General features: G+C 41.2%; 2 protein-coding genes across 2 annotated transcripts; one reads left to right on the top strand and one right to left on the bottom strand.

Moving 5' to 3' along the window:
- Positions 1-8,170: 8,170 nt before the first annotated feature.
- LOC138961319 (G-protein coupled receptor GRL101-like) lies at positions 8,171-10,315 on the top strand. The gene is made up of 2 exons (XM_070332919.1): positions 8,171-8,193; positions 8,491-10,315. Exons 1-2 carry the CDS (start codon positions 8,171-8,173, stop codon positions 10,313-10,315), a joined length of 1,848 nt encoding a protein of 615 aa, XP_070189020.1.
- Positions 10,316-12,011: 1,696 nt separating this feature from the next.
- LOC138961320 (zinc finger protein 771-like) lies at positions 12,012-12,398 on the bottom strand. The gene has a single exon (XM_070332920.1). It carries the CDS (start codon positions 12,396-12,398, stop codon positions 12,012-12,014), a length of 387 nt encoding a protein of 128 aa, XP_070189021.1.
- Between the last annotated feature and the right edge of the window lie 5,102 nt (positions 12,399-17,500).

Consider the following 17,500-nt stretch of genomic DNA (forward strand, 5'->3'; position numbering starts at 1 on the left):
ATCACATTTCATGTATCACACACAGTAATCACTAGTATAAGCCTACAATTATCACATTTGTACCTGTATCATACATGCAAATAAATAGTATCACATTTCCACGTATCACACACAATATATACATTACATAACATACAGCAAGCTTCCATCTCCCGCGCCCCCTCCCCCTCCCACACATACATATCCTCGCACGTGCGTCGACTCCATACAAATGACATCATCAGTCCATTAACTAAAATGCACAATGACTAGTAGTGGGTACATGATACTTAATACGTGCTCAACTAGACCTGCTAACTAAAATAATAACAGAAACAAAAACAAGGACTGGGCACAACATTTACACGTGTGTGACCTACTTACATCAGGTGCCTGTGATCTATAAATAACAATGATTGCGTTTAAAGTAAAACATGAATAATGCCGATGTTTACTAACAATGAATACATAACAACTAAGATAAGAATGTATGTGCTTTCATAATATGATTATTTTATAAAACACAGTGGGGAGATTTGGAAAATAATTTTTATACGAAACTGCGCACATCGAGTCGAGCTCTGTAGCGTGTGTGTTCGGAGGCAGGAGACACACATGGCTGTGGATATTAATTGTTCGGTGGATTAAAAAGGATACCCCGACTTCGGCAGGGCAGAAGGAGGTACAAGACGGTGTGCTGTATTGCTGTGTGTGTGTGTGTGTGCTGTGCAGACATTCTGTGTTATGTGCATGTTCTATTCTAGTCTGTCCGTAGGCTTCCTCTGAGGGCCTATTGTGTACAAGGGGAGGTCACTTCCGCCTTATAAACAAACACATGTGGAGACCCACAGAAATACCATAGCATCGTAATGAAAGAGGGCAAAAATACTGATAACAGCAAGGTAAGACAGGTCTAGGACATTATTTCTAGGACTGACTAAGCAATAGAACAACATCATGATCTTCATAAGCAAATGATAGTGAGAACAAAACAAAATTCTTACTCTTCTGACTGCTCCCAGTGATTGACATTCAAAACATCCATCCTGTTCTATTCTAAATAGTTGTAAAAAAACTTCATAAGAATAATATTAAACATACATACTTAATTTGTTTAAACATAATTCTAGTGTAAAAGTATACTTTATAAGTTGTGGAGATAATTTTAAAACATGAAGATAAAAAACACAACAATAACATGACAACATTAGAGTACAATGCATTCCTAGCTAGCTCTGAGGAAAACACCATTGTACATTTTTCAGTTTCACATGCATGCACTAAGTGGTATCATTAAGAACTGAGATGGCGGATGACAGACAAGATTTGACAAAAAAACAATAGTTCTTCGGAAGACTTGAATAGGGTCGTCAACAATGGAAACTATGTTTTGACAGGTTTTGCTCTGAATGCTCTGTGGAACATAAATCAAGATGTAAGAGTTTTGTTTAGATTGTAAGGTGAAGCGAGAACACGTGCTTTGGTTTAAAGTATTCAAACGCACAGCGCATGCTGATTGTAAAAATGTGATGGTTTGATTCAAAAAGTGTGTTGATCAAAATTGCTTTGGGCTATCTTGATTACCTTTAAGGCAGGGTTTGGTATCGCTGTGCGTAGGATTTGAAATAGGATAGTCAGTGTGCTATAAAACGTACAACGCAAATTGATGCAAGTGTCCATGTAAGTGCGTTTACGTCTGTCTGTTTATTCTGTGTGTGTATTTTCTTTATCTGTCCGTCAGTATTTGTCACCAAATGCGAAAAAACACAATTATGACTTTTTGAAATCGCTGTCAGAGTAGTTTTCAAGATTTTGTTGATATCAATATGTATATTATGCAATGATACAATGATATAGTACGTGTACAAGTAAAGCGAAGCCTGGATCATAAAAATGCTTTCGACTTTCGATTTGAATACCCGATAAAACGTGTGTGCAACGTCCTGGGTAGGGGGAGGTGAAACATACTATATGTCTGTCTGTTTATTCTGTGTGTGTATTATCTTTATCTGTCCGTCAGTATTTGTCACCAAATGCAAAAAAAAACAAAAAACCCCACAATTATGACTCTTTGAAACTGTTTGTAAATAGCTGTCAGAGTAGTTTTCAAGATTTGATTGATATCAATATATATATTATTATATTATGCAATGATATAGTACTTGTACAAGTAAAGCGAAGCCTGGATCATAAAAAATGCTTTCGACTTTCGATTTGAATACCCGATAAAACGTGTGTGCAACGTCCTGGGTTGGGGGAGGTGAAACATATTTATATATGCGCACAATAAAGAACCCTTGGCTTTATCGTCAAGGCAAAATTCTTACATTCGAGAAAAACAGGTTTTAATTCGTTATCAATTTTGCAAAAAGCTCGCTCTCTCTCTCTCTCTCTCTCTCTCTCTCTCTCTCTCTCTCTCTCTCTCTCTCTCTCTCTCTCTCTCTCTCTCTCTTATCTCCTTTGTCCATGCTATTGTCTTGTACAATCTTTTTCTCTAGATCTTCCTCTCTTCCTTCCCCTCTCTCTCTCTATTTATATATACCTATGTCTGATTTACCTGTTTTCAATAAAAACTGGATTGACTTCCCCATTCCATCTCATTTTAAGCTTTCGTTCTAGACAATGGGTATGAAGCTCTTCTCCTTCTGTCACAGTTCAAGTTCTTCCTGAACCCCCTATTTACGTTTCATTTCTTCGAGTTTGTGCTTCGCCACCTTTAAGAATGTGCACCCCATAGCAAGTCAACGCAGTGTCTGTTGAGGTTTCTCGTGATACACACGTAAACGTAAGCACATTTACTTACACACGTGCGCATTATGTTCGTTTTTGCACACACACACACACACACACACACACACACACACACACACACACACACACACACATACACACACACACATACACACACATACACACTGTTTCGCTCTCAAGATCTCTCTCTCTCTCTCTCTCTCTCTCTCTCTCTCTCTCTCTCTCTCTTTCAAAGCTACTTCCTTTATGTAAATCTGCTGCTTGTAAATAAAGTCGTGGAGGGTCTTGAGCTTTTTGCAAAGTTGAATTCATTGATTTTGGGAAGGGTAACTGTTAGGGATTTTTGGCCCCTCTGAAGACCTATGCCAGGCCTCATCGTGGCCAGAGGGTGACACCAGAGTAGACTGGTGGCTAACTGGCACGGCACCGTTGCTTCTTCCCATTGCTGCTTTTCTTTTTGCTGTCCGTTTGTTGCAAAGCGAATTTAAATTACAGACAAATGAATGCGTGCATGCCAGAGCATTTTTATTGCATGTTGTTTTTACTAACATCAAGATTTATATAACGTTATGTTTTTGCTTGGTTGATGGTATATAATTTACGCTGTTTACCGTTGTGTTTTGCTTAATTTGTATTTACTTTGTTGATTGTTTTATGTTAAATTAAGTTGGCCGGTCGACACTGTCTAAACGTTCGACAAAGAACGACAAAAAACACGATTATTTTTCCATAAAAATTCAAAAAACAAAACTAAGACAATGGATATATGGGCGTGTATGAAACGAAACTCATTTCGATGACGACATTTCCATTTACGTTTTTGTATCAAGTCGACACTTGACTCAATGTTTTGATATCGCTTCACGCGACTTGTTGTTTGTTTTAGAAGTACATGTAAATTCTTCCGGCACTGAAGGGGTCAAAATAAAAAAGCTTTACTTGCACATGTTAGTAGCTCTCTTTGTTGTTGTTTGTTGTTTGTTTGTTTGTTGTTTGTTTGTTTGTTGTTTGTTTGTTTGTTTGTTGTTGTTTGTTGTTGTTGTTGTTGTTGTTGTTGTTGTTGTTTTAACTGAAAGGTACTTAGCACTAGGGGGAGGTTGCCTAATTTGGAAAACCTTTTGTTTCTTGCTGATAACTAGGTTTTTTTTCTTGCGAAGAAGTTCAATTTTGTGTTTGGAATGGTAGTCCTGCCTTAGGTTAACCGTTAGGCCAAATTAGAGTGAATTAGCTTTGATAGACATTCAACAGTAATTAAATACAGGAAAAATGCACAAATGGTCCATATTAGGTGTCTGGGGGCCTAATATGGACCAGCGAAGAGGCCTTCACCAAGTACTGTATAGAGCCCCTAATACTTCAAAATAACATGATACAAATTAGTTTGCAAATCCGACCAATTCAAATATGATCTAAATTGACCTGTTCCGGCTTAATAAGAACATTATTTGAAGCTCAACAGAAAACTAAAGATACTTATCTAAAACAGAGTGAAAATAAAAATAAAATTATAAACTACCACGAAAAGAAGACTGTTTGTTATACTTTTTTGAAAGCTCCAGGGATAGTAATAGGTTATTTTCAGCAAGCATCTTAATAAATTAATTAAAACTGCCTTTAGATTTTATTGTCTTCGATTTATGGAAGGTGGTCCATATCAGGAGCCACACACGTACTTTGAGATTTTGCTAATATTTTTTGTTTGCAATAGAAACTCGGGGCAACACTGCTAAAATGTAACAAATACAGTCTTAGCTGTCATATATATAGCAATTTCTGTGTAATAACAGCTTTGGCTGTGGACAGAAACTAGTCCGTTTTAGGCGTCAAATTTAGAGTGAACGATGCCAAAATTGAAAAAAATAGAAAAAGCATAACGGTTTTCAGGTTTGTGTTTCTGCAACTGGTTTGACATGTGCAAGTTATCCAGAGAGGGTGAATACAGCAAATGAAATTGACATGTTTTGAGTGCTCTAGCACCGTTATTTTTCGTTTGTTGTTTTTTGTTGTTGTTTTGGGTATCAGGTTTTTTCTGAAATCTAAGGGCTTACAAACGGAGTTGTCTTATTTTACAATATTATTAAATAATTTATGTAAGGTAAAATTAACTAAAATAAAGAATAAATCAATCTGTTACGGATGGTTTTTCGTTTAAGTGTCTGTGTGTATTTATGCTCCTATTAGAAAAATGCGTGTGCTACTCTGTTTACAAACTCCCGTCTCACACACACACAACACTCAAACAAGGCACAAAGACTGAACACAATTAATGCCCTTTGCCCTCGTACCTATATTGTAACATCAACACAAAAATACAAATATGTTATCTCTCATGCAGTCTACAAATCACTTGCATTCACGTAGAAGAATAATATCTTGAAAACGCGTAGGAGACTAACTGTCTCACGATTGACGAAGTCCCAATCTCACACAATCCTTCTGACGATTATGTTTCCTGTTTAACACAGTTATCACTTTACGCACATTTCACATGTCACGTGATTCTCAGTTGACGAAGTCCTCGTCCTACACAATCCTTCTGTCGATTATGTTTCTTCAGTGGTAATTCACACATACAATGACTACTCACTATTCAGCGGGTACATACTCTGGATCCATATCACCCACGACAGAATACAGCTCGTGGTGAATATGGGGTGGGTTCCACCGGTTTCCAGAACTCCTGCGCTGATACAACCTTGCGCCCACAATCCACGGATCCGTGGCGCCAAGGAGGGAATGCCCGTCTCTTCTTTCTCTCCCGCCGCCGAGTGGTGCATTCGTCACTCCGACCGGGGTGCTGCATATTCACAGCATAGAATCACACATGATTCTTCCACAACACGAGTCGTACAGCATTCGACCTCAATGTTTGGTGAGCAACATTACAACTAAACGTGGAGACACCCAGAGACACGTCTGTTCTCCCCAAATCAATCAATCAATGAGGCTTATATCGCGCATATTCCGTGGGCACAGTTCTAGGCGCTCTGCAGTGATGCCGTGTGAGATGAAATTGTATACGGCCAGTAGATTCCAGCCATGTCGGCGCATATGTGACGGTCCACCACGAAACCAGTCTTAAGTCGCAGCAGACGAAAGCGAGCTAGTTCGAGGAAAAGGCACTGAGGGTCTATCTGGGTGAAATTCACTTTTTTGCAGAAACGTGTTCTGTAGACCCCAAATTACATGACAACCAAACAAATTATGCCAAAATCAATCGCTAAATAGTTAAATTATTGGATTTAAATGCAATACATTCATCAAAAAAGTCCAGCATGACATCAAAATGCCTCACTTTGACCGATAATTTGCTTAGTGTATCCCTGACAGGGCCCCAACAAGTTTGGTACCGTCGGAAAGCTTATTGCATCAGCTTTCGCGCCCTGCTGCGCAGTGGTTCAAAATACCCGTCCACTTCCTCCAAATAAGGAAACCGGCACGTAAACAAATTTTAAGATTGAACCAATCAGCTTTGTCTGCCTTCCAAAAAGGACTAGCAACGGCCTCCTCATTGGTCAAATCAGTCCAGGGGGAAGTAACACAGTATGATTTCCGTTCGCTGAACGAAACCAAAACAATGACTGACGTACGCCGATTGACAGCGCTTCTCAACTGCGATTCGCTTGAAAATAACCACGAACTCCAAGATTTGTTGTTGGATTTCTTTGCCGAAGACGTTGCTGGATTCAGTGACTCCGATTCTCATGCCGAAATATGTGACGCTTGCTGAATATGCGGACGAAGAGGAGACAGACCGTCCGCTTTTCAGTGTCAAAAACACCGTTGGCGTTTCTAATGGCACTGCATCAACTGCAAGAACACACGTAGTTGAGGCGAGTTGTAGAGGAGATGTGATGGAGGTGCATGCTGCAGTTCGTTAATTGCAACAGGGCTGTGATGTGCTCGAGAGAACTCGCCTTCGTTGCTGCAAAGCCAATGGAACTGGCTGCAAACAGATTAAAGTTCCCGACGCTGCACCCGGAAATACTCGTCGTGGATGTATCACCCAGTTTGATCCGGAGGAAATTGTAGCTCTACAGCTCTCAGTGCAAGACATGTGACATGTATAAAGGTGAGGTTGGAGGTGGTGTCAACATTGATGTGCAAGAGCTTTTGTGGTGAACAGACTGTCACAGTGGAGGAGTTCCTGTGTTTGGGATCTACATTCTGATCTGTATGTATTCCTATTCGATGCCAACAAAGTGATTGATACAAGTAAGTTGATTTTGCTCAAGTGTTTGTCAAACTAATGGACAAAAACGTAGGTGAGATGCATGTAACCTCTTTATTCCTGATAATGACAGTGACAATGTTTGCTGATGTGTATGACCTGTATTTGACCGTTTTCCTCCACATGTATGATGTAAACAAAGCCTTCAAAAATGGTGATAATTGTTCTTTTAACCCTTCGTTTTGCATTTAAATGATGCATGAAAGATCAAAGTACACTTGTGCAACATTTGGAAGGGTGAGGTTAATTTTCAACCCCCGTTGCTAAGGAAAATGTGAAGCTGGTGCCTTCCAAAACTTTCAAGCCCGATTTCTCAAAATGGCCGCCGGTCAACTTCTTTCATAAAAATGGCCGTAATATCGTTATTTATTGACCTAGAGCTTTAATTTTTTTTTCTAAACATCCAGGAAAGACTAACAATTTCAAAATAATAACTAACTCAAATCATCCAAATTTCGACTTAAGACTGATTTTGTGATGGACTGTCACATATTTACCTTTCACGGCCTTATTCCAAGTCACACGGGTATGGTAGACAATTATTAACTGTGCCTAAGCAATTTTGCCAGGAAAGACCCTTTTGTCAATCGTGGGATCTTTAACGTGCACACCCAATGTAGTATACACGGGGGGTGGTTCGGACACCGAAGAGAGTCTGCACACAAAGTTGACTCTGTGAAATAAATTTCCGCCGAACCTGGGATCGAACTCGCGCTGACAGCGGCCATCTGAATACAAATCCAGCGCGCTACCAACTGAGCTATATCCCCGCCTGTCTGTAAAGCTCTGTCTTTCACAATCCAAAATGGCTTCCTCCTGTTAACAATCTTCTCTCTCATTGGTCAATAGCAGCCAATGGAGATATACTTTACAAAAATAGGTCACCTCATCTCAACAGGTGATTTCTGCACTCATGTGAACCACAAGTATGGCAAGCCAATCTGTACACATGGGTTAAACACTTTTTAGACTAAATTATGTACAAATCCGTTTGTCACACAATCTAATAAAAACTCAATGCATGAGCAAATCAATAATAACATAATGTCATCAATAAATACATGAACAAAATGAATTAACAAGGAGGTAAAGAAATAAATCAATTAGCACCGTTTATTAGAACAGGAGGTGGTCCATATTATGCAACGGTCCATATTAGGCAACCTTCCCCTATTTCATGTACGATGTGTTGGACACGTGTTACCTACCATGGCACGCAATGGTATGGTATGGTATGGTGGGTCGGTTTAGGTGAAATACCATTGTAAGGTATGATATCGGTTGAGTTGTTCTGATATCGCGTTGGATTGATTTATGCTACAGTGGGCTTGGCTATGCTGGGATAGACTAGGTCATGCTTCGCCAAAATATGATACGGGTTGGGTTGCTTTTGGGTATCCTATACGTTTTGATAATCTTTGGTAGGATAGGGTGGGGTAGGCAAGGCAAGGTAGGGTGGGCAACAGTACAATATCATGAAAAGATCACATACCTATGGGTCTAGTTAATAGAATTCTGTATCTTGGCAGGTGTAACGGAGTCAATGACTGCCCGGGGAAGGAGGACGAAGCAGAATGTGACACCTACACCTGTCCAGGTCTCTACCGCTGTCGTGGTCTTGTGACCACCTGTGTGCATCCTGACCACCTGTGTGACGGCTGGCCGCAGTGTCCACAATTAGATGATGAACGATTCTGCAACATCACCTGTCCCCATAACTGCTCCTGCCTGGGCCACGCTTTCACCTGCAGCGGGGATTTCCAGGTGGAACTGTTCTTTGATCTCCGTTACCTGGATGTCCGTGGCACTGGGTTGTTACCTGAACGTATCGGCGAGAAACCTATGCTGATTCATCTCAGTATGGCCAGGTGTGAGTTGAAGCAGGTGGGGAACTTGAGGTTGCCCAACTTGCGCAGTTTAGATGTGAGTGACAATCGCATCACTTCTTTCCCAGCTTCTGATCTGAGCGGACTGACAAACCTGCAGAATCTGTCAATGGCTAGAAATCCTCTAACGGGAATGTTCACCAGTAACTTTTCTGTGATTTCTCCCGTGAACGAAGTCCTCCTGCAGATCGATTTGTCTGGTGTGAAATTTGAAGAGCTGGATGTGCGTAGCTCTCTGCCTTTTCCCAGGCTTCGCAGCCTCAACCTGACCAATAGCGGCGTGACACGTGTCATCGGTGACGGCTTCCGGTCGATGACGTCACTCGCCGTCCTTGACCTTCGAGGATGTCCTGTGACAGACTTTCCGAGAGACATATTCGAGGGTCTGGGAAATTTGAGGCAGGCGTTTGCTGACAACTTCAAACTGTGCTGCCCTGCCACGCTGCCTGCGGGTTTCAACCATGAGAACTGTCGGGCACCTTTCAACGAGGTGTCTTCGTGCGATGCTTTGCTCCGCTCCGATTTCTACCGTGTCTTTCTCTCTGTGCTGGCTGCCCTAGCTCTCATCAGTAACCTGGGTTGTTTCTGTCTGCGTGTCTTCGCCCTGACAGGCCGAGGCAAAAAGAGCGGGTTCAACGTGTTTGTGACTCACCTGTGTGTGTCAGACTTCGTGATGGGCGTGTACCTGGTGATGATCGGCGTGGCGGACCGCATGTACCTGGGCAGCTACCTGTGGGAGGACACGGCGTGGAAGAACAGCGCGGGGTGCAAGGTGGCCGGCCTTCTGTCCCTGCTGTCCAGCGAGGTGTCGGCCCTTCTCATCTGCCTCATCACGCTGGACAGGTTCCTGGCGATCCGTTTCCCTTTCAGCCGGCTTCGCTTCTCTCCCTTCTCCGCTCAGGTGGCCTGCCTGCTCACCTGGCTGGCGGGTGTCGTCCTGGTGACCGTTCCCCTCCTGCCTGCCACCTCCCACTGGCGGTTCTACAGCCAGACAGGTATCTGCATCCCGCTGCCCGTCACCCGCAATGACTTCCCAGGCCGGCACTACGCCTTCGGGGTGATGATCCTCCTCAACCTCGTGGTGTTCCTGCTGATCGCTGTTGGCCAGATCTCCGTCTACACGGCCATGACCGGAAACTCCATCACCTCCACGGACACGGGCCGGAGGTCCAGGGATCTGATCGTGGCCCGACGACTCCTCACCGTGGTGGTGTCGGACTTCCTCTGCTGGTTCCCCATCGGTCTGCTGGGCGTGCTGTCGACTAGCGGCGTGCCCATTGCCGGCGAGGTCAACGTTGGCATGGCCATCCTGGTGCTGCCGCTCAACTCGGCGCTCAACCCCTTCCTCTACACGCTCAACATGATCCAGGAGAAGAGGCGGAAAGCCAGGGAGGAGAAGCTGCTGAAGTTCATCATGGAGCGCAGGAAGAGGGAGCTGGTGGAGGGGGCGGGAGGGAAGGACATGTAAATGTTGTGAGAGTTGTTTTTTTAAACACACAGTGATGATAACACACCATAGAAGGAAGCTAAGGCAAGTTCAGTATACGTGCGGTCACGTGGTACGATATGGGCCCTCGAGTCGAAGTGTTGGCGGGCTGGAAGGTAGGATTTTCACTTAGTATTCAATATATATACCAGTCATTCATAACTACTATCAATTAGATTATGTTTCTTACGATGCTAGCTTATCCCTCCTTCATTCCTACTATGCTCAGTTCTTTGGTTTAGCAAGAAACGTCTATGAAAAATTCCAATCGCATGCTAAGGTCAAAGTGCACCCATGCTAAGGTCAAAGTGCAATTCTTTCAGGCAGTTTTTTGTGCATTCCCTCGATCTATTGTACACTCTGAAACATTTCGGGAGGTTACCAGCTACCCATCTTTGTATTGTGGACAAAAACAAGAATGTGGAGGTCCTTGATCGCATGGAAACAAAATCGTGTGTGGGGTCCCAGTTTTTGCTAAGATCAAAGTGCACATGTCTGTAAATTGCAGAAATGCTAAGGTCAAAGTGCTTTTTAAGATCATAGAGACTGCCCTCCATTTATAGTTTTTGACTCACCTGAGTAATTGGTGAGTATTAGGATTCATATGTGTCCGGTGGTATAGCCGGGCGGCCGGCCGAAACTTTAAGGGTTTGATGATCTCACGACGTAACCCCAGTTTTGTTGACCCTCGTCCAATTTGGGGGTCACAGCGGGGTCATGTTCGTTTTATAAAACTTAACGTTGAGATTTTATCAGATGTTATTGAAGCTACCGCTTTGATACTCACACTTCTTGGGTTTGATAATCTTCCGACTTGACGTAAGTTTGATTGACCCTCGTCAAGTTCTGGGGTCACAGGGGGGGGGGGGGTTCATGTTCGATTCATTATAACTTAACATCGATGTTATCTCATGCGTTTTTGAAGCTAGAGCTTTGAACACTTGAAGGGATTGATAATCTATCGACGTGACCGTAGTTTGGTTGACCCCAGTCACATTTTGGGGTCACAATGGTGTCATGTTTGTAAAAGCTTTACATTGAGGTTTTGTCAGTTATTTTGGGAGCAAAAGCCTCTAAATTTCACTAAATTGTAGGTGTTGGTAATCAGCAGGCATGACCAAAATTTGGCTTGTTTTCATCAAATTTTAGAATCCCGGCAGCAAAATGTTTGCTGGAAAAGATTTTGACCACTGACAATGTCCACTGAGCTATCAAGGGTATAAGCCTTGACCTCATTAAGCTATGATGTCATTGTTTGATTTGGTCAGTCTTGGCTACTCTTGGTGATGACATCATGTTAGGATGTCATAGTGTCAAAAATGAGGTCACTCAAGTGTCTGAGTGTACATATTTTATATGGGCTAGCCAACAACCAATATGGGAAAGAAAATAAGTAATTATCATCATTCTTGTTCAAAAACAAAAAAAGACTTTTTTCCGAAAATAATTTGGTGGATGTTGAGTATGTCAGACTAGTGCTGGTAGTGGGAAGGAGGTTGGTTTGAATATGTGAAATATTCTTAGAGTTGACTGGATTGATACAGGTCACATATTATAGATCAAGTTTGTGTCAATCAGTTGGTCAGTATAAAGTTCTCTTGAACATTATTTTTATGAATGTGGAACAGCTTTTATTTCCAAAAAAAATCTTGTTGCAGGTAGAGCAAGAAAAAGGCTTCTATTCCTCGTGCCCATTGATATGCGATCCAAAGGAGTACTTGGCCATGAACTCCTTGTCACAATACGGGCATGTGTACCTCGAGCCACCGCCAATCTTGTGATAAGGACGCTCATGTTCTACCAGGGCCCACTTTCTGGCATACATCTTGCCGCAGGTGTTGCACAGATGTGATTTTTTTGTGGGGGTGGAAGTGGCCAATGGTTGTCCTGGTAGTACCTCCTCTTGCTGCTCCTCATCACCGACCTCCTGGGACATAGAGGTTGACGCCAAGGGTTTCACTGGGTGGACTTTTTCTACTTCCTCCTGATCCCCACCGGCTTCCACCACCACTTCATGACTGATTTCATGAATGCTGTCGAGAGTCTCAAATGAAAGACTGTCCATGTGTAAAAAGCACAACCTCGCATACCGTGAATATTTTGTAACATAATTCTCTTGACTGCCATAGTATGGGACCCCAAACAAATGTTCGGCCACAAGGAAGCCTCTACAACAATGTTTTCAATGTAATAGCCTTAAAGACTAAAAATGGAGGGTGTTGTATTTGTGGGTTTCGTGTACAGAGAGGCGGAGACACAGTGTAGGTTCGGCCATGCTTTATTATCAAGAACCCTCACTCTTCCTATATTCATACGGAGTGCTGTCCCTTGGACCTTTCGCTAATTGACTCGCTCTAATGGAGCTATCTCTAAATGGAACATGATGATATGCTTGCCTAGCAATATACATGACAGAGGGCAGTCTCTATGATCTGAAAAAGCACTTTGACCTTAGCATTTCTGCAATTCTGTATTATTGCAGCTGTTTTCTCAAGAGCTGGCAGAAGAATCTTGAAGAAGAGGCATGCAGCGGACTTTGTTACACCCTGAGGAGAAATCAGCTGAGACAAGTGTTGAGGCCAAGGGAACACATTTGACAATAATTATCACCTTTGACTTGACTTCCAAGGTATTGTTATTGTTGATGATGCCCTCCCCCTCAGTGTCTACTTCTTTAACTTCTCAAATGCTTATAATAAATTGATTTTCAAGTGTATCACAATTGTTTTGCATCAGTTACATAGGATAAAGCATTATTTATGTCATGGTTGATTGGCACAATGTAAGACAAAAAGTAAATAAAAAAATAATTACCAAAAGATGATGGCCAGGCATAAAATACCCTGAGTCAGAAAGTCATACTGATTAAATAATGTTTTCGTATTATGGTTAATCGGCACAATGTAAAACATACAGTAAATAATTGACAAGCATCAAAAGACGAGGACCAGGCAAATAATACTCTGAGTGAGATGACTAGCTGCAGATGATGTAGATACATCATCTTGTTTACTTGCAAAGTGACTAGAATTTTTGACGCGGGGGGGGGGGGGGGGGGGGGGTTGGTTGGTTGGTTGAGCAAAAGGACATCAGGCAGATTATGCTATTCAGTGTTCAAGATGAATACAATTACAAGTCATGTTTCGGAGGGGGGGGGGGGGGAAACGACATCAGGCAGATTATGCTGTTCAGTATTCAAAGATGAATACAAGTCATGTTTGAAAGTCACTGTCTGATTCCATTCTGACTGGTGCCTTCAGTCGGATCTTGAGGGATTTCTTGTATCTGTTGCCTGTGCACTGCATCTCTGCCAACGCCCTCTTGATCTGGTTGGTCATCCATAAAGTCTTGCAGCAGCACTTTCTTCTTCATCCACCTGTGAACAGAATTCAATGTGAACTAACATCAAGGACTAGCATTATTCTTTTACAATAGTTTTCTCCTATTCTCTTCACATTTTTTATGCCAAATGTTATGATTTGCCTGTACTTTGCGAGGACAGAATTGATATATTCTCATATTGAATAAACCTGGCTTGTTGAGAGGGAAACTGAACAGGATGCTTTTAAAACAGATGTTGTGTCTGTGTGCCCCGGAAAAAAAGCACAGATAAAATCTTTGCAATCTGATGCTTTGGCACAACATTAACCTTTTTTCCCTCTCATAAAATGAGAATTTTGACTGCAACTAAAAAACAATTTGAAGTTATGCCCAAGCAGTGATACATAGTTTATGAGCTATTTTAGCATATAAAATGCTCGTGCAGATCTTGAAGTTTTGACTTTTGTTCCTCAGAATGTTTTTCCTCTCTCTGAAATTTCATTCCTAAACCCCTGAAATGAGTGGATCCTAGAGGGTGGCCGAGCTTCTGTTTGTCATATCATATATTTTATACACAGATAAATTAGTTTTTTGCTCATGCATTGTTGTTGAGGGTACTATTAGGTAAAACTCTCAAGACAGATACATATATACATTATTTGGATTGTACCTGGAAAACTCTCTCAGCTGACTTGTTCACTCTGTCTGTATCATGAAGAGAGGAAAGGATGTGTTTCCCTCTCTTTCCTTCTTGGTAGACACTGCTGAACTTGTGTTTTGTCTGAAACATGAAGACATATTATACAATCAGCAATTAAAAGTATCACAGTCAGACTCGGTCCTATTGTTGCATCCATCGACCACAGTGGCCCCCCCTCACCACCCCCACCAAACTTTTTGCGATCATGTTTTCTTAGTGTTTTTAATGTTATTCATAAATCATAACCTCTGTCATCCTACCCTGATTTTATTTTTAAGCTTCCCTTCTTTTTCAGATCTCATTTTCTTGAAATATTGTTAGTCTGGTATACCCTGAATGCTTTTCCATGTGTTCGGCTGTATGTTTTAATTTAACAGCAGACACAAATAAAAGAGTTCCTCGTTCCTACAGAGTTCTGGGCTTCTTTTCTCTATGTGTGTGTGTGTGTGTGTGTGTGTGTGTGTGTGTGTGTGTGTGTGTGTGAGTGTGTGTGTGTGTGCTTCCAAGCAAAATTGGCAAACTTTAAGAGTGTATAGTTTGGCACTGATTCATAGTTTGGCACTGATTTCAAATTTTTTTTTAACAAGTTTTGCTCATTTAGAACAAACCTCAAAAACCTGGAACTCCTCTCCCGGTTCCCTGAAGCTGTTGCCATGGACGACATGGACATGGGCTACACAGCAGCTCAGCTTCACCGTCTCCCCATGATGATTTCCAGATCTGTTGCTGCCTGGGCAGCTCTCACAATCTACATTTCAAACAGAAAAGTCCTGCAAAATGACAGTGGCAACACCCATTTCAAGACCCCCCCCAAAAAAAAAGGTCTGAAAGGGATGGACTTATATACAGTAGAGGTAAATTTAAACAGGTTATGATTAGAAAATCAGAACAATTAAGGTCAGAGGAGAGACGGGAAAGTCTTCAATTGAGGGGGGTTGTAAAAGCTGGATTCTACTGTATTTCTGAATCATAGTGCTCATTAATATACACTTTCAAATGGTGTAAGCAATGCAGTGCTTCCATGATGCAGGCTTTCTAAAAGTATGTTGATTTGGGTTTGTACTCTTTTTCGGCATTGTGTGCGTATTTTTCTACTTTTTAGTTCAAATACATAAATTCGGAAATCTTTCTTTTTATATTTAGTCAAGTTTTGACTAAATATTTTAACATCGAGGGGGAATCGAAACGAGGGTCGTGGTGTATGTGCGTGTGTGTGTGTGTGTGTGTGCGTGTGTCTGTCTGTCTGTGTGTGTGTGTGTAGAGCGATTCAGACTAAACCACTGGACCGATCTTTATGAAATTTGACATGAGAGTTCCTGGGTATGAAATCCCCGAACGTTTTTTTCATTTTTTTGATAAATGTCTTTGATGACGTCATATCCGGCTTTTCGTGAAAGTTGAGGCGGCACTGTCACGCCCTCATTTTTCAACCAAATTGGTTGAAATTTTGGTCAAGTAATCTTCGACGAAGCCCGGACTTCGGTATTGCATTTCAGCTTGGTGGCTTAAAAATTAATTAATGACTTTGGTCATTAAAAATCTGAAAATTGTAAAAAAAAAAATAAAAATTTATAAAACGATCCAAATTTACGTTTATCTTATTCTCCATCATTTGCTGATTCCAAAAACATATAAATATGTTATATTCGGATTAAAAACAAGCTCTGAAAATTAAATATATAAAAATTATTATCAAAATTAAATTGTCGAAATCAATTTAAAAACACTTTCATCTTATTCCTTGTCGGTTCCTGATTCCAAAAACATATAGATATGATATGTTTGGATTAAAAACACGCTCAGAAAGTTAAAACAAAGAGAGGTACAGAAAAGCGTGCTATCCTTCTTTGCGCAACTACTACCCCGCTCTTCTTGTCAATTTCACTGCCTTTGCCATGAGCGGTGGACTGACGATGCTACGAGTATACGGTCTTGCTGAACAATGGCATTACGTTCAGTTTCATTCTGTGAGTTCGACAGCTACTTGACTAAATATTGTATTTTCGCCTTACGCGACTTGTTCTTTCTTTATTTGGTGTTTAACGTCGTTTCCAACTATTCAAGGTTATATCGCGACGGGGAAAGGGGGGAGATGGGATAGGGGAAAGGGGGGAGATGGGATAGAGCCACTTGTTAATTGTTTCTTGTTCACAAAAGCACTACTCAAACAATTGCTCCAGGGGCTTGCAACGTAGTACAATATATGACCTTACTGGGAGAATGCAAGTTGCCAGTACAAAAGACTTAACATTTCTTACATACTGCTTGACTAAAATCTTTACAAAAATTGACTATATTCTATACAAGAAACACTTAACACAAGGGTAAAAGGAGAAACAAAATCCATTAGTCGCCTCTTACGACATGCTGGGGAGCATCGGGTAAATTCTTCCCCCTAAACCGCGGGGGGTAAGGTTGCCATAAAGCAACACAAGACCAATGTGGTCGATGTATCATACACAAAGCAACACAAGTGTTTATTTTGTTTATGTATGTAGGTATTCAATGGCACATTAAATTAGGAAAAGATAAAAACATTAATTGCAACTGACTTGTCAACCACAAACAAACTTTCAGCTCTACAAACCCAAAGGACTGAAGGCTAATGTTTCCCAGAAGCTCACTGATCATTCTAGGTTTACATAAAAGCTTATGTTTTCTAACACTGAAAAGCTTGCAGATAAATATTTTCTTCATCTACAAGCATGTACAACTTATACATTGGATACTATAACCACCTTATGCACTGACCACAGACTGTTATAATTATGTTCGATATATTATCTCTCTTGAAACAAATGTAATCTTGCAGGTGGGTTGGTTAAGTGGCTATGTTTTAAAGTTAAGAGAAGAAAGTCATAACTACCCATGCTTAGGGCAAACCGTTATCTTCAAAATGTAGTTTTTTTCATAATATATATATTTGGTATAATTGCACACAATGTTTAAAATGGCACATAATGCAAAAGCATTTTCATGGACCCACTGACACTTGAATTGCTGGAAGGATAAATGTTTGCAATTTTTTCTCCCAAAAAGAAAAATGATACTTGCTATCTGCACAATCAAAAAAAAATGCAGGTCACACAGAGTGCATACATTGAATTAGGGTTCAAAATGAAGCATCATCACAAAATTAAACTGAA

This window comes from Littorina saxatilis, linkage group LG3 (genome assembly GCF_037325665.1).
Source record: "Littorina saxatilis isolate snail1 linkage group LG3, US_GU_Lsax_2.0, whole genome shotgun sequence".
NCBI classification, from domain to species: Eukaryota; Metazoa; Mollusca; class Gastropoda; order Littorinimorpha; family Littorinidae; genus Littorina; species Littorina saxatilis.

Excerpts from the sequence above, each read along its gene's own strand:
- LOC138961319 (XM_070332919.1), top strand. The coding sequence starts at position 8,171 with ATGGCACGCAATGGTATGGTATG. Across the intron at positions 8,194-8,490 it reads GCACGCAATGGTATGGTATG|GTGTAACGGAGTCAATGACT; the intron begins GTATGGTGGGTC and ends GTATCTTGGCAG.
- LOC138961320 (XM_070332920.1), bottom strand. The coding sequence starts at position 12,398 with ATGGACAGTCTTTCATTTGAGACTCTCGACAGCATTCATGAAATCAGT.